At 32.7% G+C, this 27,124-nt stretch overlaps 1 protein-coding gene across 15 annotated transcripts in view; it reads right to left on the minus strand.

Moving 5' to 3' along the window:
- Positions 1-27,124, minus strand: part of STAG2 (STAG2 cohesin complex component) — a 136,481-nt gene that overhangs the window by 21,527 nt on the left and 87,830 nt on the right. For all 15 annotated transcript variants that reach the window (XM_077887760.1, XM_077887750.1, XM_077887755.1 and 12 more), the window contains 16 exons: positions 26,252-26,350; positions 26,078-26,157; positions 21,354-21,461; positions 19,652-19,763; positions 17,819-17,936; positions 17,043-17,146; positions 15,983-16,075; positions 15,766-15,855; positions 14,994-15,197; positions 13,216-13,286; positions 12,830-12,917; positions 12,656-12,736; positions 10,509-10,601; positions 7,620-7,794; positions 2,805-2,944; positions 1,265-1,366 (listed from right to left, as the gene is read on the minus strand). In XM_077887760.1, coding sequence (XP_077743886.1) covers positions 1,265-1,366; positions 2,805-2,944; positions 7,620-7,794; positions 10,509-10,601; positions 12,656-12,736; positions 12,830-12,917; positions 13,216-13,286; positions 14,994-15,197; positions 15,766-15,855; positions 15,983-16,075; positions 17,043-17,146; positions 17,819-17,936; positions 19,652-19,763; positions 21,354-21,461; positions 26,078-26,157; positions 26,252-26,350 — 1,758 coding nt within the window. The remainder of the gene's footprint in view (positions 1-1,264; positions 1,367-2,804; positions 2,945-7,619; positions 7,795-10,508; positions 10,602-12,655; positions 12,737-12,829; positions 12,918-13,215; positions 13,287-14,993; positions 15,198-15,765; positions 15,856-15,982; positions 16,076-17,042; positions 17,147-17,818; positions 17,937-19,651; positions 19,764-21,353; positions 21,462-26,077; positions 26,158-26,251; positions 26,351-27,124) is intronic.

The following is a 27,124-nucleotide window of genomic DNA, read 5'->3' on the forward strand; positions in this document are numbered from 1 at the left end:
CCCTGGTGGCGCAGCGGTTTAGCGCCGCCTGCAGCCCAGGGTGTGATCTTGGAGACCCGGGATCGAGTCCCACGTCGGGCTCCCTGCATGGGGCCTGCTTCTCCCTCTGCCTGTCTCTGCCTCTCTCTCGCTCTGTCTCTCATGAATAAATAAATAAATAAAATCTTTAAAAAAAACCTAAAAATGTATTTTAGTGAAAAACAAGGATAAGCTGTATTTTTTCTAGTTTCTATATCTTCTAAAATTTCTACAGTGAATAACTATTATTTTATAGGAAAAAAAATTACTTTAATGTTAACCTTTCAATACCTTTTATATTCTATTAGCTTTAATAAATATCCAAATATGCAAATGGAATTAAGAAATTTAACACCTAGATTTCTTAAAAGCAAGAAACCTTATGAAATTGAGATAGGCTGGCTTATGTTCTGCATGCACTTGGTCTCCAGAGACAAAAGTATACTAAGTAAATTATTTCTATCCAATTATACCTGCCTCCAATTATACCTACCAATTATATACCACTGTCAAAATGTAAATGAATACCGTAGAGTTTGGTTATAAGATTGGTAAATGCTCACTAAAATAAGAAAATGAAAAAGTAAAATTCAGTCTAAACCTACCAAAGCTAAAATTTTCGTAACTATTTTTCCAGATAGATATATAGGTGAGTACAATTTTACAGGGATGCTATACTATAATCTTTTTTTTTTTTTACTATAATCTTTTAAATTTTATTCTCAGACTATATATTGTTATCTTTACATATTAGTGAATACAAATCTACACTAATTTTATATTTTATATGCATTATACAATATATTCACCTAATATCCTATTGATGGGCATTTGGATTATTTCTAATTTCTTGCTATTATAAACCATGTTGCCATGTGTAATTTGCAAACTTGTCCTATTATCACCTTGGATAAAATTTTAAAGTAGAATTGCTGCCACAAATGGCATATACCATTGTAAATATTGACATATATTGCCAAACTGCCTACCAGGAAGGCTGTGCCAATATATACTGCTGACAGTACCTATTTCCCCCATAGCTTAGATAGCTCTAAGTTCTGCCCATCTTGCCAGTCCGAAAGCAAAAAATGATCCCACTTGCAGAGTGTCTATTAGTGAGACTGAAAATCTTGTATTTCTACTTTTATGAACTGTCTATTGCATCCTTTGCCCAGTTTTCTACTTGTTACATTGAAAACTATTAGGTATTATTATGTTTGCCTGAAGTTGGTACTCTATATCTTACCTGTTGCAAACTGAGAATAAGGGTCTTTGCACATTGAATTTTGTCTATCTGCCTTGTTTTACTCATGGTTTCCTTGATGATATCTCCATAGTCATTATAATACTAGAAAAGAAATTTGTATAAATTAGAGCGTTATCTCTTAAAACTCCTGGACAATAAGACTAATTTTATGTTAGTCATGTAGGTCACAAATATGTAATTGGCTGAAATTATGCATTCAAAGACAGAAAGAATGTCACTGAAACTTTAGATAATTTTCAAGCATATTAATCCCTAACACTAGTAAATTCCAAAACAGCAGTTGAGATCCAATCACCTTATGCTCCAGACTGGTTTTAAGGAGGTGTGGGGTAAAACAATGCCTATGCATGCTTTCTGAAATAGCACAAAGGACATAAAATTCTTGTGTTCTGTGAACTATGAGGACATTGGATATAATCAGTTACTTTTATAACTTATTGTTACTGGCATGTAGGTCTCATGCAGTTTCCAACTTTATTAATTTGGGTTATAGAAACTACAGCATACTAACACTTAAAACTCATTGTGTGTGACATTTACCTTATGCATTTAATGAACATGAAATATTTTCTAATGTAAGACCTTGTTTCAAAATGAATATATAACTATCAGATGGTTATAACAGGATAACCATACCCTTATGACTAATAAAATTGACTTTAATCTATAATACCTGTCGAAAAGTTTAAAATTTGCAAAACGACTTCACAAACCTTAGTTTCTTTTAAAAAAATGTAAAAATGATAATGCCAAACAACTTTAAGTTCCAAAGTAATTTACAATGGTGCTAGAATTCTATCACATAGCAAAATATTTCAAAGAGAGAATTAATTAATTTGGTTTTGACAAATTTATTACATATTTTATTTGGTGACAGCAAAGGCTTTTAAAGTTTATATTTATAATTAGATTTTACATGAGAAAGATTAAAGAAAAACTATCTTACCATATTTAGTTATATTTCATTAGTACAATTAATATCCTTTCTACTACCACTTAAAAATTAGAGAATCTCACAGGTACTTATGAAAATTGTGAATAACCCACTGTGAATCAAATCAGATTATCAAACTAAAGGAACCTTAGTTATCACAGTGGAACAGATGAAGAAACACAAGAAGTGTTGAATTACTCAAGGTCATGAATGCATTATAACCAAGCCAAAACTATAGCAGCTAGGTCTCCTGACTCCTAGAACAATACCCTTTTTATGCTATTATAAAGCAGAGGAGGAACACCATCCTGTTATCTTAAACTAAACCCAAAGGTAATTTCTAATAGTGATCGTTAACCCAAGACAAGATGGTCCCAATATTCTAAATGAAATAAACTCAATAAACCCAAGACTAGAAGTATGAGGTAATACTACCAAAAACATTAAATTTTAAAAGAAATTTATTTTATGCTAGAAAAGTAATTTACTATTTAAAAAATTTAATGGCAATCAAGCATAAAAGCAAGTGTTACATTTTCCTTTAAGCATTATAAAAATAAGTTGCTATCCATTTTTCAACTTTACCTTCATATACTGCTTGAAGATATCTGCAGCTGTATTCATCTCCACCACAGTATATACAATTAGCTTACAAAATGCTGCAAGTAAATTTCTCCTCTTGTGCAAAGCTTCAATTTTACTGGCTTCATCCTCCTGCTGACCATCTGGGGGAAAAAAGTTACAAACATTAAGCCATCTGTATTTTACTTCAGCCATATGTATTTTTTTAATTCTCACTATAAAATACCTTTATTTGGGAGAATTTGAAAAATATGGTACACGCATTTAAATAAAATCCAAATTATAATCACTCAATATCTCAGTGAATGATCAGTCCATTAATCCCAATAGACAAAATTTTTGAGAACTCAAATAGTAATCATAAGGCTGTTTACTAAACATGTAACAAGAACAAGTGGAGTGAGTCAGAGATGAACTGATGTTTAGTGAAGTCAGGCTGAGCTTGCCTAACGCATTCACCCACTTCCCTAATAGGATAGCATGCCAATGAGGTCTGCATATTCAGTGTCTGTTGTTTAAGGCTCTTCACAGGGAAGGCAGCCAACCTCAGAAATTATCCTATCCCTTCCAGGGATAACCCCATCCCACCTTAACTCCAACTCTTATTAACACGTACTTATTTTATACATATGACATATATTCACTAAGTCTGATCTAGGAACTATTCTTTTTAAGAAAACTTCACATATTTCTGCTATGATACACTATGTGAGATGTTCAGATTTAGAGTTATCAAGAAAATAGACTTATTTCCAACTTTGTAGTCAAGGAAGCCAGACTATAGCCTCCAAGTCCTGCCAAAAGATTGTTTCTAACTATTTGATGTTGCAAATAAAATTGTGATGAAGCCTTTTACATAAGAACCTATGTAAAGAATTTTCCTCTGTGCAAAATTTCAAACAAAATTACTTATTAAAAACTATCTTATTTTGATTTACATTTCTTTGGTTAGCAGTAAAGTCCAAGTTTTTCCATGCATTTTTAGCTATTTATATTATCTCCTTTGAGAACTGCTAGGTGTTATTTCCTGTCCGGTCGTCAATATAAGATTCCCAATACAAAAAAATAATTTGTGTAAAATAAGAATGTTATTTAAAACAAATGTTTATCATTTGGTCTCAATGCCGATATATAACTGATGTCTGTAAACATACCAGTAAATTAGGAGTTGAAATTCTCCCCTAAAAGACTGAAAATAGGCACATTTCACCTAGGCACAGATACAATGGGTTCCCTACATAAGGGTAATCTGCCTCATTCTAATAAAACCTCTAAAAAGGAGAAAATAAAAACATAAAACAAACGTTTACTTTACCCTATCTCTAATGATCCTCAATAACTGCTAGTAAGTTAAAGCGAAATTTTGAGAATGGTAGTTTAAGACAGATCATCAGAAAAAGTTTTGTTATCCCAAGTGCATATTTCAGAATTCCAAAGCCATTTGCTTAGAAACCTAAAATGTTTTGTTTACTCTTTTGAAAGATTACAGTGAATGTGTATGCTTTTTCTAAATGTCTCCATGATGATAATGGATTTCTATACAATACCACTTCCAATCACTGTTCAATACTACTCTTAGGAAGTACTCTTATATAGATGTTTTCCCGCTACAGACTAAATCACACAGAGAGTTTTTGAGCTCTGATTTTGGGGAGTTTTCACCTTGTTTTTCTAAGTTGTGTGTGTGTGTGTGGGGGGGGTAATCTTTACAACCCAACATAGGCCTTGAATTCATGACCCTGAAATCAAGTCACATGTTCTTCTGACTGAGCCAGTAAGAAGCCTTGAGTTTTTTTTACCTCTTTGTCCAAAACTAGCCACCTTTTCTTTTTGTGGGGATTAAAGAATGTTAGAAAAGTATCTAACACACTAGGCCTTTCATAGATATCAAGTGCCATTATTATTCTGTGTTGCCAGTGCCTCTATTTTTTTAAAAAAGATTTTATTTATGAGAGAGAGAGAGAGAGAGAGAGAGAGAGACAGGCAGAGGGAGAAGCAGGCTCCATGCAGGGAGCCCACTGTGGGACTCGATCCTGGGTCTCCAGGATCAGGCCCTGGGCTGAAGGCAGCACTAAACCGCTGAGCCACCCAGGCTGCCTGTGCCAGGGCCTCTAGAAGCATTGTCTTTTACTATCTCCTTCTCACCTAATGTGGGCCAACAAATTAAATAATCATGGTTCTACAACACCAGGGGTTAGAGGAGAAAGAAAAGCAATTGAATCTCATGCTGCTGGTGGGAGAATAAAACAATACGACTGTTTTTGGAGAACATTACTACAACATGTGGTCAATTTTAAGATGCACATAGACTATATAATCTGACAATTCCACTCTTAAGTAGGCACTAGAAAAGCATTTGCACACGTGCTCAAGGAGGTAAGTATAAGAACATTCCTTATAACACTATTTATAATAGGGAAAACACTAAAAACAAATGTTCATCAATATAAAAAATGGATAAAGTAGGGGTGCTTGGATGGCTCAGTCAGTTAAACGTCCAACTCTTGGTTTTGGCTCAGGTCATGGTCTCATGGTCATGGGATTGAGACCTGCGTTGGGCTCAGTGCTCAGTGCAGTCAGCTTCAGATTCTTTCCCTCTCCCCCCTCTACCTCTTCCCGCTTGCACACTCTCTAAAATGAATAAATAAAATTTTTTAAAGAAAGGATAAAGTAGGGTTAATTCATATTATATAATATTCAGCAGTCAAGATGAATAAGCTATAACCATATGTCAACACTGAAAAATTTCAAAAATGTTAATGCAAAAAAGCAAGATGCAAAATAAAATGTTCAACATAATACCATTTATATGGAAGCTAGCACAGAAAATAAATGATACATTGTTAACAGATAAACTCCTGGTATAACAAAATTTTGTTTTGGTATAACAAAATTAAAATGCAAAGGCATGATAGCAACAAATTCAGGATAGCAGTTATCTCCAGGGAAAAAGAATAATTAGGATTGGGCAGGGATATAAATGAGGACTTCTTTTGTATCTATATTTTATTCCCTTAAAAAAAAATCAGTAATGAACAGCAAAATTTGACAAATGCTGGTGGTAGGTATGGACAAGTATGTCATATTTTACATTTTCCCCCCAAAACTGGAATATATTTCATTTTTAAAGTATAAATGGGGGAGGGGGTAATCTAAGGAGGTAAGACTGAGCATAATTTCAAAAAGCTCCTAGAAAATTTAGAAGTATTGGCAAGCTTATTCTCTTCTAGTGCCATGGTATAAATGAAGCAGAGAGGCCAGTCCCTCAAACTATAACAAAAGGGTTATGAACCACAACTGATTTTGTATCAATTTTTAGAATACAACTATGCTTTCCCATAGAAGTTTTAAAAACTCCTACTCATGTTTTAGAATCCAATTCAGATGTTAGCTTATTTCAATGGTGTTTTGACTCCCAGACTGCTTAAAACTTCCTCTACATGCCCACAACAATGTATATATGCTTCTATTATCAAATCGCATTGTTTTTAGATATCTTTTCCACTTGAATTCTTTTGTTTAAAAAAAATTATTTAATTGACAGAGAGCAAAGCAGGAGGAACAGCAGAAGGAGAAAGAAAAAGAGGCTCCCCGCTGAGAAGGGAGCCCAATCAATGTGGAGCTCAATACCAGGATAATCCCAGAATCCCAGGATATTGGGATCATAACCTGAGCCCAAGGCAGATGCTTAACTGAGTGAGCCACCCAGGCGCCCATTGAATTGAATTTTTAAAGGAAAACCCTTGTCTCATTTTTGGATACCCATAGCACCCCATATATTGCCTGCTGACCAATAAATGTCAAATAAACGTTAAAAATAAAAGCGTAGGGCAGCCCAGGTGGTTCAGTGGTTTAGCACCACCTTCAGCCCATGGCATGATCCTGGAGACCCGGGATCAAGTCCCACATCAGGGTCCTTGCTTGGAGCGGGCTTCTCCCTCTGCCTGTCTCTCTCATGAATAAATAAATAAAATCTTTAAAAATAAGCAAGTAAATAAATACATAGTATAAGTAAACTATCAATTCAAAGATAAAAAATCTTAAGTACATAAACTTTATTGCTTGGATTTTTGACAACTGTTTTTTGCTACTCTAGGTTTCTCAATTCTCTTCTAAGTTTTAAATACTTGATAACAAAGTTCTTTACTGAAAATAAGCTACAAGCCAGGTCTAGAATTACATGTATTTAGAATCTAATTTACAGTGATGTGTCAGTATATGTATGGAGATTCACATATATTGATACTATGTTGTCCTTCAAGTATAACTCCAAATTAAAACAAAACCCAGAAAGAAGGTACCCAATACTGTTTTTTCATGACCTCTTGCTCAAGTAAGTCATCTTGTATGTAATTAGGGTAGAAAGAGTAACTTAACAGTAGGCAAGGTTGGTACAATTATTTTCCTGTGAACATTCTGTACTGCCCCAGACATTTACAGAACAATTTCAAACATCTTTTAACCTTGAGAAATTTCAGAGTTTAATACCACCTCAAAATATGAAAACCTGTTATAAATGTATACAACATTAATGTCAGTTAATACTTTATTCTGCTCAAACTACCTGAAAACTGGTATTAGCAATGACTCAGGGGAAAAGTGAGTAAATTTTATTGAGTACGTACCAGGCACTACACAAGTCACATTCCTCAATGTGTTTTTACAGTATTACAAAAAATTAATACAAATGTGCTGGAACATGGATCTTTGTTTTTTATGTTTTCAGAATAAAATATCAAATAGTATTGTAACACTTTATATCACTGTTAAATTTATGGTGGATGCAAAGACTTAACAAAAAGATGCCAATAAAATTACCTGCACTGTTATTATCATCATCCTGTTCAATGAAGACATGATCCAGAATAAAGCTGAGCAACTCAGACTGCAATGAAGAATCAGGGGTGTAAACTAATGGTTCTAACATGTCACGCCCTCCTGACATAATTTGATGGCTGAAGATCATCAGAATATCACAGAGAATAGTGAAAGCCTATTAAAAAAAATAAAAACAGTACAGCATGTTATAATCCAAGGTTTCTCACCAACTGTTACAAGTAACATATTTACACAGAAAGAGAATCCATCTCTTAAGAAAAATCAGTGTGTAGTATTTTCCTAAGTTTTTAAGGCTGAGGAAGGTAATTTTAGTAATAATGATTACTAGTAGATATAATCATGCTTCACTAACTACAAGATAATTCCACAAATATTATTTTCAGCAACTCTAAGTGACTTGTACAGTATGTTAATACTATCAGAACATGCTGTCAGGACTCAGCCTTAAGTTTTCTGAATCCAAATCCCACTCTACACTGTTTGACAATGTCTCGTGGTATACATTCCTAAATATAAAATAACATATAAACCTGGTCCCATTTGTTTTCTCTATGGAAGACAAAAACTTCTACAAAGGAGATTATCTCCTAGAAGAGGGCTCACAAAGTCCTTGATACATTTTAAGCACTCTCATTCAATATGTGTGGTGATTAAGTACAAACACAACGAATTATGTGCCTGCTTATTATTCATCAGACAAATCTGATAATATCATAATAAAGTCAAAGTTAGATCTTAGGGAGCTTTATAAAAACTGTCAGGAGTTTTATTTTATTTTATTTATTTATTTATTTATTTATTTATTTATTTATTTATTCAGTCAGGAGTTTTAAATGGAGTCAAACACTGGTAAAAATATTCAGAAGAAAACTGGAAATTTAATTATCTGTTGGGAAAAGGTAACAGAAATAAAATTTGGGGGTCGCAAAGTCAATAGCAAATTACACTTAAAGGAAGACTACTGCTAGACAGATTCATAATACAGAGCACAAAGCATATCTCAATGAGGTCTTTATCTTTTTGGAACTAACCACATTTAACTTTTTTCTCTTTACTTTATCCCTTTAATTCTTCTTTCAGGCTTTCCTCATTTTACTACTACAGTAGTCATTTATACCCATCAGTATATCTGAGTTTACAAAAAATTGTGCAACATACACAGTAAGAAAACAAAAGGGATAAGCATGGTGATATTTACTAACAAGGTGAACTAGCAGGTCAAGTGAACTGACTAGGACATATTTCTGGAAGTTGTTAGGAAGACTGACATACAAGATATTTCATGACCAAATAATTAATTGCCAAGGCCTGAACAACAGACTATATAGGAGGTTACGTTAAGATAACCCATAAGGAATTGTGTTAACACTGTAAGAATTTGGGAATATTAAGCTGAGTATCTTGGTGGCATATGAAAACATAAAGGAATATTTCATGCTATTAACTTTGGATTTATGTATATACCTCATTAAAATCCTATCCTGAGTTTAACTCTAAATTCAATTTACCACCTACAGAAACTTTTGTTCCTTTCATGTGAATTGTACAAAAATTAAATTTCCAAACCCTTTATTGCTATAATTCAAAACTACATACTTAAAACTGCAGAATTCAGCAATGTAATAATTATAGAAATAAACTTCATACTTTCGCAAGAAAAATGTCTAAGCCAATAACTGTATCTTGCCCATTTATTAACTTCTAATTTATTTATGCCCAAGCATATATGTATAGGAGGGACAAAAGGGAGTTGGAAGTAAGAAGAAAAATAAATTAATGGCTGGATATTGAATGTGAATTTTTAACTATAAAACTCCAAATGTATTTCACTAAAATTAGTTTCGATATTTTAAAATAAAATGAAGACAAGTGACAATCACAAAGGTTGAACGACTTTACTGATCGCTTTATACTTGGATGACTATACCTGAACTACTTTCACAGCCTTTAAGTAAATACACCCTTATTTAAATAGTATCTCCCCAAAATAAAAAAATAAACAAACAGTACCCAACATAACACAAATTGCTGAAAATAGCACATGTGATGACGGATGGGGTTCTATCCCAATATGCAAAGGTTAAGGAGAATAAAATGGCCAAAAAACCTTGAAATCACCAAAACTATTTTGTATCATTATTAATTTATTATGATTATAAAACTGCCTTCTCCACAGAAGCATTTAAAAAAGCATATGTCCAAAAAAGCTTAATTCTCTATTAGAGAATTAAAACTAAATAGACTCTCAGTCCCAGGATCAAAATTCATTTTACAGATGCGAAAACCACTGATGGTAGCAGTTAACAATGTTATTTCCAGAATCAGGAGGTTAACAGTAATGGCATGAGGGCATATGAACTGGGAAGGTAACACTCTGAAAGCAGGGAAATGATTAAAATTTTTATCTCAAAAAATAATAATAAAAATAAAATAAAATTTTTATCTCAAAATCCACAAAAGAAAAAATAACATACACAATCAGGATGGGCAGGAATGTCAGAATCTACCTGATAATATTCTCGGAGATGACAAAACCATATATATAGACCAGTTTCCCTCCCTGAAGGCATACTTGTACTTGTTAATTTCCAAGAATGATTTACATAATTTCATACATCTAATTTGTATATATGATCTGTTTGTCAAGTGAGTCATAAAGAAATAACAACAGAATAACCACAATGAGGGCAATCTATAATACTATTTATAAACTCCATATGAAATTAATCTATTTTTTGAGCTTTGTCTAATACAGATGGACAGATGTTTCTACTTTGCACATCTCAGTATTACTTAAATTTTCTGTATTAGTTTAGATATTTATTAAAGATTGCTTACAAAAGATGGCTATCTAGGGTCATTACTAACCTGTTCCTTAACAGTAGTATTCACGTTGGTCAGGTAATGCTGACATATCTGACAGAATACCCTCATCTGTTTCTTTAAACGCAGCAAGTCCTCCTTGAAAAATATAACAAGAACAATTGTATAAAAACCTCATTTAGTACTTAAGATACTTAAAATTACATAAAATATCATATATTTAACTTTACTCTGCTTCTACATTAGACTTAAATTCTTGTTTATTACTTATCAGAAAGGAAAAAGAACAAATTAGCATTTTTCTTAAAAATTGCAATAGACTGTAGCCTTAAAAATACCAGGTATATTAATGGATAATATCCTAAGTGGTCTGGGTTCTTTAGAATAAGAAAACCTATATGATTGTATATGGCTATCTTTAACAGATCTACTAGCTCAGAATGCTTAAAGAGTAAAGATTAATGCTCCATCCTCATTTTGTAATGTGAAGGGTAGCCAATTGATGAACAGAAGAAATTAATTAATAAAAGAGACAGCATCTTTCATTTCTTAAAGAATACCAGTTGTACTTTTTAAAAATAGAGATGGACAAAAATCAGTTTGGTGGTATTACTCGCAGTTAAAAATTTTAATGTCTTGTAAACTTATATTAAAAAGATAAATCTTTTCCTAAAAATAAGTTTAACTTGATTTATTTGGTAAAGAAAACAAACAAGCTTGAGAATAATTTTGTATTTAGTGACATTTTTACCCCTTTCCCTCTACTCAAAATTTAATCTTTTTTCCCATTTTAATTCATTCAATTCTTCTGACTTAGATGAGCAATCATATCTGCTAATATGGTTGTTATTCCTACTATAAGCTTGATATTGAGTTAAATAAATTTCTTGGGTGTTTGACAAGAAAAAAAAAAAAACACTAACAACTATACTGAATTACCTTTTCAAGGGAAAATACCCATTTGTGGATATAATGGTATCTTCCACTTTAAAAGCTCAGGGAAATTCTAAGCATTTAAAATTATTCTGTGATTTTTACACAAAAGAAAGTTTATCAAAACAATTGTTTTTGAGGAAAAAAGCTATGAACTAATTCTCTATCTCCTAGATATTGCATAATATTTACAAAAATGTACCCAAATAATACTTAAGGCTACATCTACTACAAATACAATGTTTAAGTTTCCAGTTTACAAATGAAAAAGGCAAGGGACACGTGGGTGGCTCAGTTACAAATGAAAAGGGCAGTACTGTTTAGTTCAATTACTAAACACATTAAAGACTACCATTATGGACAAAATTCTGAAAATTCTATTACCTAAGAGCTGGCATATTATATTCAACTAGAAAATGATTTACAGTTAATCTGTAACATCAATAGAAAGATCCTGGGTGGGAACCCTGGGTGGCGCACAGTTTAGCGCCTGCCTTTGGCCCAGGGCGCGATCCTGGAGACCCGGGATCAAGTCCCACGTCGGGCTCCCGGTGCATGGAGCCTGCTTCTCCCTCTGCCTGTGTCTCTGCCTCTCTCTCTCTCTCTCTCACTCTCTCTGTGACTATCATAAATAAATAAAAAATTTAAAAAAATAAAGAAAGATCCTGGGTATGAAAACTGATTCTAAAACAATACTGGGCATATGCAGATCTAGAGGTAGCTGTCTTGTTATCATCCATTTATATAATCCAATAGCTATACACTTATTTTTTTAAGATTTTATTTATTTATTCATGAGAGACAGAGAAAGAGGCAGAGACACAGGCTCCCTGAAGGGAGCCCAATGCAGACTTGATCCTCCTAATACCCCGGAATCACGTCCTGAGACAACGGCAGACGCTCAACCATTGAGTCACCCAGGCATCCCTGTATGCTCGTTTCAAAAGCCCTTCATCATAATTTACAAAATCTGTATTTCTATTATGTTCTCAATACTTTTCAGTATATGGAAATATATTAATTATGCCACCTTAAAATGCGAAATTTTTTAAATTTAAAATCAGACCTTGAAATATACATTAATGTTCTTTCATTGAATATACATCAAACTACAAACAAAACTTTCTAATGGTACACATGTCTAAATGGTAATTTAGAAATAAGCAAGACTTTACTGAAATAATCGATCTTATTAAGAGTTTGCAGAAAAATGTTAATGATATTTAATGTAAAAAGAACTCCACGGGCCCACCACAAACCTTCGTAGAGCTGCTTTCAGTGATCTTTGCAAGCTGCCAAAGGATTACATAGTGAGTACACTGCAGTGCATGAATAACAATCTGTAAAAAGAAGCAAGATAATGCAGTTAAAATTAAAAAGTCACAAGTCTTCATTCTCAAAGTTAAATATGTAACTTGAAAATAAATAAAAACCTGCTCAGGCATGTCTCCATTTTCAATTCCGGTTTTCAAAAGTTTGTAATTACAAGCAAACAAATCCCACTTTGAAAGATCATGGGCACTGTAAAAAAGAATAAGTTATATTTAAAAGTTAAGCTTAATCACTTTTATTCTGGACTTGAACGTCAACAAAATGCTATCAAAGTAAATATAGAAAACTCTGTAACATGCACCCATAACAACAACAAAATTGTATTTTTTAAAAAGTATGCTGGTTGATAATTTGTCAATTATTCCCCAATTCAAAACATGACTCTATCAACTACTTTTTACATAAAAGCACAAGAAATCTACCAGAATCTAATAATATTATAACCCTAAAACATGCAAGGAATCAGAAACCTTAAAATTGAACTTACTTATGAAAAGCAGTGATTCTCTTCAATGTTGACAATACCTGATATGCATCATCTTCATCAGGTTCTTCGCCCTATGAAAATTAATTATATACAATATTAAATCTCAATAACCACCAAAGTGAAAAATCTTAGGCTATCACATTGATGATACCACCTTGAGAAGAATCACTTAACACCACAAATTAACTTTGCCATTCAATATCTACATCTGTCCAAATTTAAAGTAATATGGCCCAAGTAATGAGTCAACAGAGTTGTTATCATGGGTACATTACACCCAAGAGAGAAACACTGAATGACAATCTCCTCTCTCCCTTAAAGTAATCCTGACACTAACCTATGAAGACATTTACTTTCATAGTAAAAAATGCATTAGGACAATACAGAAAAATATAGTAAAGGACAAGTGAGAGATCATAAAGACCTAAAAGATAAAACCTAAATGAACAAAATAGTGCTCAACAAAGATATATCAGACCAATAACAACCTGGGAAAAACCTTCTGAATAAAGACTAGATATGTGGTAGTCCTTTCTGGGCATCAAATTTCTTTTTTTAAGATTTATTTATTCATGAGACACACACACACACACACACACACACGCAGAGGTGCAGGCAGAGACACAGGCAGAGGGAGAAGCAGGTTCCATGCAGGTAGCCTGATGTGGGACTCAATCCTGGGACTCCAGCATCATGCCCTAGGCCGAAGGCAGGCGCTGAACCGCTGAGCCACCGATCCCCGGGTATCAATTTTCCAATTGAGAGTAACTTAAATTTTTGAAAATTCTATGAGTCTTACTGCATGAAACATAAATTTTTTAAACACTATCAAACATACTGTACTAGACCCCAAGTCTCCCAAAAAATGCTTATTTCTAAACTTTGATTTTTCAGCATAATTAAACTTAAGCCATTGCTTGATTTTAAATTACCTCGTACTAATCACAATCATATATAGCCAAGAGTAGGGCCATTAAATTTTTTAAGAATGTGATCGCTGTCCATTAACTTATTTGCACAAACCTCCAGTTAAGCAAAACTTAGTAAGCATGGAATGTTACACACACAAAAGAAAGAAAAAAAAGAAAAAAGAAGAAAGCTACAGAAATAGGTGTTAAACAAGAAAACTGAAAAATTACAAAGTCCATATGACTTCTGCAACATTAATGACAAAATTGATGTGGAAAAGGCTAAATGCAGTGATATGAGAATTATGACTTCACTTTATACACGTCAATTAAATTGTTTTAAGTACATATTTCCAGAAAAGATAAAAGTTTTAAAAAATCCTAGAAGTGTTTTTGAATGCTGTACTTTCTTTGGAAATAGAACATCGGAAACCCCAAAATCAACAGGGACTATAACACCAATTTATCAAGGCTTTACAGTATGAAAGATCATTAATTACCTTTCCTTACTAACACTAAGAAACAGCCTACTTTTTGAAGCTATATGGTCATAGTCTAGCTCTCCTTTTCTGTTCCATTTATACCATGTTGCCTAATAGCCTCTAGTTCAGCAAAACCCTGGTAACTTCTGAAATTTCTTTAAAATTGAAAAAAACAGAGGGAAACGGATATTAGTTTCGCTTTCAACTTCTCCAAGTCACAGATTCTTACCACCTTACCATTTTGGTGGAGGATTAACAGTAGCATGATGAATCAAAGACAAAGTCTGAAATTTTTCAACATACTGCTGGGACTATCACCAGGACTGGTGTGACTAATTCAGTTACTGAAGGAGAGGGACCCAACTGACAAAATACTTGTAATATATACCTCTTGCAGAAAATCTTCAAGAAGCCGGTTAAATTTATCTGCCAACTCATCTATCAGTTGACTTCTTGAAATATCTACCCTGTTGAAGATTGTGAACTCTTCATTACAGAGTGCATGGTAAGTTTTAGAACATGCTTCCAAAACATCTGTATCTGTGTGCTTCTCTACGATATTCCGGATCTGTCGTAATAAGGCATCCAAATGCTGCAAAATCAAAGTTATTTTTCATTAAAAAAAAACTAAGGTACATAATAGGGACAGAAAGACTACACTATTGCAGTGAAAAGCTTAAAAAATAGTAACTCTACAACAAGTAGGGCATATATTTTGATGTATTTTCCTACTTATCGTAAATAAACTGACCCACCCATACTTCTATCCTCAGCTTTAATGGGAATAATATTACCTACCTCATAGGCTTTTGTTGAGAATTTTAATACAAAGAAATTTTAATAGTTGCTGAAACGTAGTAAAAGTATTCAATAAACATTACCTGTTTTTGTTTTACTGTTATTAGCCAGTTATCTACCTTCAATCTCCATAAATCTCTCAGATACAGTCACATACTGGCTAGGAATGAGAGCATGGCTATGCCATGAATCAGAGGGAAGCCTCACTACAAATCCAACTTATAAAAAATGAAGAAGATATATAAAATGTAGTAGTTTCCTTTAACATTAGAAGTTCCAAAAATATACACAAACAGGGTTAGAAGATGAACTAAAATGCTAGTTTTTCTTCAAGGTGTTTTTATACAGAGAATACACTATACCTTTTCTAATCGTCCAGTGGTATATATCTCCAAATCAAAATACTGAGGCAACTGCAACAAGTTAGTCACCTTTTCTGCATCTACGGAGTACTTTGAAATAAAAAAAAAATCATGTCAAAATATCACAATAATGTTAAGTAAACATGATAAAAATGTTTGACATTTCCAAACAAAATCTGCAATTTCTTGCAAATACTCTTCTATTATACAAACTTACCTTAGCTAATAACTGAGGAAGGGCCACAGCAAAAAGTTCAGTGATTTTTGTCCTGTCATCCAACTGGGTCTTCTTCTCCTTTGCTGTCAGCACCTGAAGTAACACAATGCTTTCAAGTATTTATTAAACCTATTAACATTGGTAGGTGCTCAAAGTTTAAGCTAAGACATACAAAGTAAGTAATGAAACTATATTTTAAATGATGGATACTAAAATTTTTACTATAAAACTTGAAACCCAAGAATGACAGAGAGTAATTTGCACAATATTTTTTTAAAAACCACCTAAAATAACAACAAAAAACTATGAATATTTCTAGAGGCAAGATCAATACTCAATTAGACTAATCAAATCTACCATTAGACAAATAAAGAGCAGTTAGGAATAGGAAGTGTAGTTTAGAAGCTTATATAATAATGGGATTAAGTAGCATTTCAGCCCACTCTTAAGTGTGGGCCATGATCCATCGGTTATGAATTCAACACGAATTCACTCATGATAGCATGAATTCTATCATCAATTAGAAAAAGAAGAAAAAAAAAAAACAGAAAACAGAATTGTCACATACTGTATTGTTTGAACAAGTTTTGTTTCAGTTATACATGTTATATATGTAACAAAACATGTATTTTTGTGCCTTGTGATCAAAAAAGTTTAAAAGGCTGTGGATTTTTAGTCTATAATGCAAATATATGTGAACTTCGCAGTGATGCACTACAATATAATCCAAAGAAATATGGATTTCTTAATTTTAATGAATGATGTTTTAATGTCTAATTTTTATTCAAAGAAAAAAAGCAAATCTATAAATAAAGCAAAATACAAGACAGTCACTTTATCTCTTGTAGTAACAAAGTATCTCATAGAAGGAACTCATATTTCCCAAATTGCTAATGCTTTAAAATTTACTTCTAACACATATGTATTAGTAAAGATTTTGTTTTGAAAATCAAAACGTTAAGATTCAAATACTTGGCTCTATAGTTACAACCAAGAATATTTTAAATGGTATCAAAAAAGGAGAAACATACTTTAGAATACTGAAACTATACCAACATACCCTTTTTCCTGTCCCTCTTCCCACAGGAGGATGACATTCAGCTGCTTGTCTAATGGTACAAAGCATTATCTCAATCAGAGCACTCTCTTGTCTGTCTGTTAGTGCTGAAAAAAAATCATAAAGAATTAACCTATATCTTTTCCCTATATGCCACTTATAAGTATTACATAACAATCCTTTTGTCTTTGATAGAAACTGACCAAATGTAATAAAGAAAATCCCATTACTGCATCACAGAAAGGATTAGAACTAGTTAAACTTTACTCAACAGTACAAATCTGTGTACCATTGGTCCTCCATTTACCCAAAGAAAGTATGAAGACATATATCGAAAAAAAATTTAATTCGATGTTGATAGCAACTACATCTTTCTTTATTATAATATTCATGTACAAAATTCGAAAACAAAATTATTCAAAGATTTTCAATTACTTTTTTAAAAGATTTATTTATTTACTTAGAGAACACCCAAGCAGGGGAGGGGCAGAGACAAAGGGAGGGGCAGAGAGAAAGGGAGGGGGTGAGAATCTCAAGCAGATTCTGTGCCCAGCGCAGTGCCCAATCTCATGACCCTGAGTTCATGACCCACACTGAAATCAAGAGTCAGACGCCCGAGTGAGCCACCCGGGTGCCTCTCAATTACTTTTTAGTATATGTGCTGCTGAAGCAAGCACTCAATTACGTTTTACTATTAAAGTTAAACAAATGGAATAAGTAAAATCTATTTTCAAAACTGACTAGACAACAAAAAATACCATAATTAAACACCCACTTACCTTCTTCTCCACTAAGTGGCTCCTCCAGCAACAAGCTATTCATACATTCCCAGTCTTTCAGTAGCTCGGTAGCACAGTCCCACATGCTATCCACAAGGTATGCTGCATGCTCATGCAACTAAAATTTAAAAAGAGCAATGTGCTCTTAGACAAATAGCATACTAGTCTAAACTCAAAAGAATGGAAGCTTTGATGGCACCATGTACAAACTCAAACAGCTATCTGGTTTTTGAGGTCAAATGAAAAAAAGGACAAAGAATCTGCCTGAGCTTGCTAAGTAAACCTAGTTAGGTAGTATCATTAAACAGTTGTCATAACAGTCATTACAAAAGCTAATAAAATTAATTCTGAAAAGAGTATATGCATGTATATTTAGTGCCTATTTGGATGCAATATTATATAAGTTAACCACATTCAGTTAACCAATTCATACACTATGAATTTAATATAATGGAAATGATAATGGGTACTTTAACATAAAAAATGTGTACTTAACAGTTCAACATAAAGCATATTATTTCTCTTCGCTTAACAGACCCTACAGCTTCCCAAATTAAGGAGACTATCATTACAATGATACCAAAACCTATCAAAGACATTACAAATAAAAAAATACATAGACCAACACTAACATGAACATAGAGGGAATAGGGAATATCCTCAAAAAACTAGCAAAGTGATACCAGCAATATATAAAAAGGATAATAAATAGATCATGACTAATTAGGTTTTATGCTAGGAATTCAAGGTTGGTTTAACATTCAAAAAACCAACATAATTCAAATAGTAACATAATGAAAGATACAATAAAATAATCATCTCAGGAAAAGCACTGGAGAGAATTCAACATCCATTCTTGTTAGATGGATGATAAAACTCAGCAAAAGGTATAGAAGTAAACATCCTAAACATAAACAACTACATGTAACCTATAACTAATAACAGAATATACAAATACTGGATATTTTTCCCCTTAAGATCAGGAACAATCCCAAGATGTCTACTCTCACCACTTCTATTCAACATCTTCCTGGATGTCCTAACTAGTTCAATAAGGCCAGGGGAAAAATGGCATAAATGTAGTAAAGGAAGAAGTAAACCTATTGTTATCTGCAAATAACAGAGAATCCCAAGGAATCTATTTAAAATTTACTAAAATAAGGGAGTTTAGTAAAGTTAAAGATGAAGTCAATATGCAAAAACCAAATGTATTTCTAAATACAGAAAAAATAAAAAAAATCTAAAGACCCTAAAATGTAACTTAATAATACATAATATGAACGCCAAAAATGTATGTTATATCCTCTGAAATTCTGGTAACAGGCAGATTATCAATCTGAGGGAGACCTAAAAGAGCAGATGCTAAATCTAAATCCCTTTCTATAACAAAAATAATAAAGCAGGTACCAAATACTGAGAAAAAAGTGCAAGGTCTGTATTAAGAGTTTTACATGAATAAATAAAAAGAATTTTTACATGGATTAGTTCAATATTACCTAAAAAATTATTACCCACATTTCTACAAGGAAAATGAGGCTTAGAAAAATTAAGTAACTAAACCAGTTACACAAATAATAAATTAGAAAAGCCCAGTTGGTAACCAGGTCTTTCTGACTCCAAAATTCATACTCTTGGTACTATACATAAATCCTTTATTTGAACATCTTACTAAAAGTAGGAAGTTTTTTTTTTTTATTTTGTGCAATGGGCACAACTCTATTCTATATCCAAGATTTACTGTGATACATGGAAGATTTTCAGATGTACATCATTTCAACTCCTTCTCCAATTTGTTTTTAACATAAGTATAAAATGTACAACACATCAACTAACCTCACTTTCCAGAAAGAAAAAAACCAATGTCTTAACAAGGTTGGCATTTGGACCTTGTCGTCCCCTTCTTTTCATCATTCCATCCTCCTCTGGATCTCTACGACTGAAGAGCCTATGACCAATGAAAATAATTACTTTTAAAACAAAAAAAAATCATATTTCCTAATTTTAAAAACTGTTTGGATTCATTATTTAAGCATCTAACAAAGGAGAGTAAATGTGACCTGGGTAGGTAGAGTATGCTCCAACATGATACCCAAGTAAATAATTGCTATAAACATTTTTTATTTTATACTTAATGGTACTTCTAAGACCTCTTAAATTAACTTCTCAGGTTAATTTTATGAAGTTATGGATTCTTCTTTTAAAAATTACATCTTAGGTGGCCATTTCCTTTTATAAAGGTATCACACTAGCCCATACCATTTATGCACATAAATCTACATAAATATTCAGCTCTTTAAAACTGAACACGTATTTTCCTTCTATCCTCCTTGCACAATTATCTCAAAGTCTGAATTTAGTAGCCTCTTTCTATGGGTATCATGGTGGTTTTTCCTAATAAATAACAAAAAACTATCATTGGACAGCAGTGAATAGAAAACTGGAGTATGAACACTGTACAGCATGTACTTTTTCTAATAAATGCTTTCCCCTCCCAAACAGGCATTTTAATAAAATCTTACAAAGATATAGTTTAGTCCACATGGCTCAAGCTAGTCTTCTTAAAAGCCATTACATAACATTTGTTGAATGTTTTCTATGGTCAGATATTCACACGGCTATCCACACGACTTAATCTGAGGTGTTATAGCAACGTAAAAATGACTGTAGGGGGATCCCTGGGTGGCGCAGCGGTTTGGCGCCTGCCTTTGGCCCAGGGCGCGATCCTGGAGACCCGGGATCGAATCCCACATCGGGCTCCCGGTGCATGGAGCCTGCTTCTCCCTCTGCCTGTGTCTCTGCCTCTCTCTCTTTCTCTCTGTGTGACTATCATAAATAAATAAAAATTAAAAAAAAATGACTGTAGGATTTTGGGGATTCTTAGGTCAAACTGTATCAAACACTTGAAGCAAAACATCTTAGTATTTTCTTTTCTTTTTTATTTTTTAAATTTTTTTTTTAATTTTTATTTATTTATGATAGTCACAGAGAGAGAGAGAGAGAGGCAGAGACACAGGCAGAGGGAGAAGCAGGCTCCATGCACCGGGAGCCCGATGTGGGATTCGATCCCGGGTCTCCAGGATCGCGCCCTGGGCCAAAGGCAGGCACCAAACCGCTGCGCCACCCAGGGATCCCTTAGTATTTTCTAAAGCAAAGCAATAACAGGCGTAAGACTAAATAATATAATGGGGCAATAACTGGAAGCTGACATTAGATAAAAGAATGAAAAATTAGGAAAAAGTCAACATCATATACAGATAGTTTTATATATTTTGTTTTTATATATTTTAACTATTAAAAGACATTTCTCAAAAAAAAAGAAAAAAAAAGACATTTCTCATTAAATATTTAACTTCTAAAAATCAAGAAAATTAGAGAATTGAAACCTTTAAAGGAAATAGTATAATATGAAAGTTTGTATTTGACCAGAACTGAATAATTTTTTTAAATGAACTATATATATTTTAGTATTGAATATGGTATAATAAATTACTGTCATAAAAGTATACTTTAGAAAATAACAAAAATGTAGGTTTACTTTTTGTAGAGAAATTCCCCAGCTGCTACTGCTACCGGCCGGTGAGCTGAATAAACCAAATGGTAGACATTTTCACAATCTTCTGCAGTAAGAACTTCTTCACTACTCCTAAAAAAAAAAAAAAAAAAAAAAAAAAAAAAAACAGTAACAGTTTCAATGACAACTCAATTTTAAGGATATTGAATACAATGACCCATGCTCATACATTAAAAAAAATAGTACACTTTATACTAATTTGTGTTTTAAAAAAAGAAAAAAAATCGACCTTATTTGATTATCATCTGTCATTAAAACCATGCCCTGACAAAAGAGCTGAATATTTTATTAACACCTAAGATCAATGGGAGGTAAAATTAGAGTGAATACAAATGTACAGAAACACATGGTGAAGAAAAGTGATGTGACAAAGATGGTAAAGAAAAAGGAAGACAAAACAACATAAACTAATGTAAAAAAATTAAGTGGTAGCATTCTGAGAGCTTAGAGTTAATAATCACTGAAAACATTCTATATACTTCATAGTAATATTAAGAAGATGGTACATTTTAATGTTGTGGTAATAGTCCAATTATTTCACAATGATGAATATTTCATTCACCATGTACTCAATACCATATGAGGAAATGCAAATAGATTTTTGAAATAACTAAGATTTAAGTGCCAAAGACCTTTAATTACGATCTACCATTGGAAAAATCTTCCTAAAATGTAGTGCTCATTTTCCCGATCTTATTTTTTAAAAACAAAATAAATAAAAGGTTCTTGGTAAATAAGTCATTTTTAAGGCTCATCAGCCGCAGTACCCCAGGGTAAACCTTGTCGAGTTCTTCCCTTATAGACTCTGCTTTCAGGGTCCTGCCCTCTGGCACCTCTTTACCTGCTGATTTGCTTTTAGTCTGCTATGAAATAAACAATCTAGATTTTTAGCAATATATGTAAGTTGAGAACCACAGGACCACCATCAGAAAAAAGAGTCTGAAGTATATTAGATGGTTCGTTGAGGAGCTCAGATCCTTTCTGGTTTTTTGCTCTGCTCACGGTCTCTAAAAGTCTGATGCCTAAGGAAATATTACCTTTTTTTGAGAGAAACAAAACCAAAATGTTAAACTTCAAGTTCCTAAAGCATTTTGACTTAAATTACACTATGTACAATACTGAATTGTTACTGGAAAAACCACTTGTGTCATATTATAATGAAAATACATATACTGAATCAAATCAGTTAAAGTATAGCTAGTTATTTGTGCAGTAGTTCACTCATATTAATTATCTGAGATGGAATATTCTTGACAAGTTTCATTTATTAGGTATTTATAATGGCTAAATCAACATAAATGAGTCTATTATCCTTCAAAAAATATTAGGAACAAGGAATGATGTCCACAGGGTATTATGGAGGAAAAACTACAGAAATACATGTAGAATATTATAACTTTCTTATTTATTTCAGGATTCTTTAAATACTTTCATAACATGTATATATAATTTTTAGGCCCAACTAAAAAAGAAAATCCAATAATTCAGACTGCTCAAAATACCTATTATCTTACATATTATTTTTTGCTTCTTCCTCTATAACCATTTAGATTATTTTAAAAATTCTATTTCAAAAATAATGCTGTGTTAGAGAATGTTGAGCATTTAAAATTTTGAATGTAGACACTGCCAAACTTTTCTCCAAAGAAGCTATACCAATTTATAATCCCCCATCACAGTGCTTAATGACTTGCTTTTGTACAGCTTCAACAGCACAGTGTATTACCACTTTTGTATCTTTATCAAGCAACAGATTAAAAATGATCTCATTTTAATCTACCTGTCTCAAAGTGCGGCTAAACATCTTTTCATATGTTTCAGGTTTTTTTTTTTTAATTTTATTTATTCATGAGAGACACAGAGAGAGAGAGAGAGATCGGCAGAGACACAGGCAGAGGGAGAAGCAGGCTTCATGCAGGGAGCCTGACGCAGGACTCCCAAGATCACGCCCTGTAACCTGGGCGGAAGGCAGCGCTAAACCGCTGAGCCATCCGGACTGCCCTCAGTTTTTATTTTCTTCCTGTCCATGTTCTGGTTTCCTAACTTATTTTTAAGATTTTATTCATTTATTCATGAAAGACACAGAAAGAGAGGCAGAGACATAGGTAGAGGGAGAAGCAGGCTCCCGATGCAGGATTTGAGCCCAGGACCCTAGGATCAACACCTGAGCCAAAGGCAGACGCTCAACCACTGAGCCACCCAAGGCATCCCTGGTTCCCTAACTTTTGACTAGTATTGGGTTTCCATTCTTCAAATTGATTTACTGAAACTGTCTCCTATGATAAAAATATTTTGACCAATCTGTCATTGGTTTTTTGAGTTTATGGTATTTCATGTCATACATTTTTCATTTTTATGTAGTTAGAAGATTTTTTTAATGTCTAGGGTTTATGTCATGTTCAGAGAGATCTTGCTCATTTTACATATAAAATGAAAATATTTAATCTTCCCCAAGTTTTCACCAGTACTTTAATGGTTTCATTTACTTGCATTTAAATATGTCACCCATCTGGAAATTATTTTTGTATAGGGATGAAATGGGAATTCAATTTAATTTTTCCCCAAATATGGGACGCCTGGGTGGCTCAGTGGTTGAGAGTCTACCTTTGGCTCAGGGCGTGATCCTGGAGTCCCGGGTTCAAGTCCCACATCAGGCTCCCTGCATGGAGCCTGCTTCTCCCTCTGCCTGTGTCTCTGCCTCTGTGTGTCTCTCATAAATAAATACATATCTTAAAAAATAATAAAAAATATTTTTCTCCAAATAGAGCCTAGCTGTCAAAAAACCATTTATTTTCTTATAGGAAATGCTACCCTCACCCTATACTAGGTTCCTGGATTGGTTTGCATTTGTCTCTATTCTTTATTCTCTGCTAGTAATCACAGTCTATTCACACACCAGTACCAAAATTTAAAAATTACTATGGTTTTACAATACAACTTAAAATGATACTGGACAAGCCATCACTCATTAATTTTTATCACAACTTCAATGGCTATTATTACATGATGAATTTTTCCATGAGTGTCAGAAAGTAGCATGCTATGTTTTAAAAAATATCCTTTGGCAAAATTGTCATTTGGATCATGCTAACAATCTCAATGTCCACTGACAGATCAATGGGTAAATAAAATGTGGTATAAACATACAATGGAATATTACTGAGCCTCAAAAGTAAATGAAAAACGTGATACATATACTACAACATAAATGAACTCTGAACCTACTAAGTAAAATAAGCCTGATACAAAAGGATGAATACTATAAAATTCCACTTATATGAATTACCTAAAATTGTCAGATTCATAGAGATAAAAAGTACAACAGTGGTCATCAGAGGCTGATCAGGAAGGAAGGAATGGAGAGTTAGTGTTTAATGGGTACAAAAGTTTAGTATGGGATGATAAAAATAGTTTTGGATATGGATAATGGTGATGGCTTCACAAGAAGGTGAACACACTAAATTGCCACTAAACTTTACACTTAAAATATATTTAAAACTAAATTTTTCTAATATTCCATTAATATACATATGGCACATCTTTATCCATCTGTTGATGGGGCACTCATGTTGCTTCTATGTCTTGGCTATAGTAAATACTGCTCCAATAAATACGGGGGTGCATGTATCTGTTCGAATTAGTATCTCCATTGTCTTCAGGTAAATACTCAGAAGTGGAATTACTGAATCCTAATATATTCCTATATTTAGTTTTTTGAGGAACCTCTGTACTATTTTCATTTATAAAGAACTCATACAACTCAACATCAAAAAGAAAAATCTGGTTAAAAACTGAGCAGAGGACTTGAACAGACATTTTCCCAAAGACATACAGATGACCAACAGAAAAATGAAAAGATGATCATCACTAATCATTAAGAAAATGCAAATCAAAACCACAATGAGATATCACTTCACACCAGTCAGAATGGCTAGTATCAAAACTACAAGAAATAACAGTGTTGGCAAAAATGTGGAGAAAAGGGAAGTCTCATGCACTATTACCAAAGGGGAGGGGAGTAGGGGAATGGGTAAAGCAATTAAGAGGTACAAACTTCCAGTTATAAAATAATTAAGTAGCAAGAATGAAAAGTACATCATATGGAATATAGTCAGTAATACTATAATACACATATTGTGGTGTGCATTTCATAATGTAGATAATTACTGATTCACTATGTTGTACACCTGAAATGAATTTACTATTATTTGCCAACTCTATTTCAATTTAAAAATTTTTTAAAGTTTAAAAAATTAAAATGGTAAGTTTTTTAAAAAGGAAAAAGAAAATTGCATCATTACATTTTAATATAACAAAATGTTTTAAATTCAGATTGTTTACAGAAAATTTTCAGCAAATACTAATTTCTAAAAGTGTGATAAAATATAATAAGTGCACTTAATATACTCAAATGTTTAATTTCATTTCAAAGGCAGCTAAGTTAGTGAGATGGAAAGGAAACTGACCATTAGAATGGGAACACATGAATTCCTAGCTCACTTAAAATTCGACTCTAATGGTTACCTCTTTCCATTTTCTCAACCTTACATGAGAAAATTAAACTTCTAGCTGTAAAAATTCCATGACTTAAGTTATTAAAATTTAGAACCAGATAAATTTAAACCATGTAGTCTAACGTATTATTTAAATATCTGGACATTAGCAATATGCAATAAGTATATACTTACTGTAAAACAAGAGTAAGTAATTTTATTGCTTGTACTGCAACATCATATTCTTTGTCAAGGGTCATAGACACAATTCTATCCTAAGGACAAAAAAAAGGATTTTTAAAGTAAAAGTAAGAGAAAAATATTTACAAACAACAGATAAATTTTAAACTTAAAGTAATTAATACTAACCTTGAACCGACTGGTAAAAAGCTCCAGTTTGGAATTAAGTTCTTTGTTATAATAAAGCCCTTGTAGAGCAGTGAGACATTTGAGTCTTACCTCACCTTGCTAAATGAAGCAAGAGAAGAAAAATTCATTAAAACTCTACATATTTTCAACCTGAATATTCAAGACATATATAGTATCTTCTACTTTAAAATTTTTAAATGTTCTATATACAACTCTTCAAAACTCTCATTTTCAAAACCTCTCATCTTGGATAATGCAAAAATAGGAATCAATACATACATTTAATACTAAATACCTTTGAGGTTACTAATTCTGTAGGTCAAATGAAAATTTTTTGAAAATTTGTTCAGAGCAATACTATTGTGAATGACAGTAGCATAGTTCACATTAAGTTTTCCTTTACAGAAAGTAATATTTGTAAAAGATATATGCAAAGAACTTCAATGCTAGTGAAGAGACAGCCTAAGAAAAAGGTAGAATAACAAAAAAAATTTTTTTAAATGTCAGAGGCCAAGTTGTAATTTATAATCTGGCTAAGATACATGTTTATAAATAGAGAAGAAAAGATAGAAACATTTTAAAAAGTATATAGCACTCACATTTTAAGAACACTCCTCTTACTGCTCTAATAAAATGCCTAACCACTAACACCAGCATGATTCTAATGTTTGTTTCACTACAAAAAGTAATTCAAGACTCAAGTCTAAATCAGTTACGAAGATTTTTAAAAATCTAGGGACTTTATGCAAAGGAGATCATGTTTTCACGGAACAGATAAAAAAGAATAAAGGAGTAAGGCCTATAGGAATGTGGTCCCAGGTATACCTATACACAGATAATTCATTAGGAATGAGAGTTGTAGATAGCCATGAC

The sequence above is a fragment of the Canis aureus genome, chromosome X (genome assembly GCF_053574225.1).
Source record: "Canis aureus isolate CA01 chromosome X, VMU_Caureus_v.1.0, whole genome shotgun sequence".
In the NCBI taxonomy this organism is placed as follows: domain Eukaryota; kingdom Metazoa; phylum Chordata; class Mammalia; order Carnivora; family Canidae; genus Canis; species Canis aureus.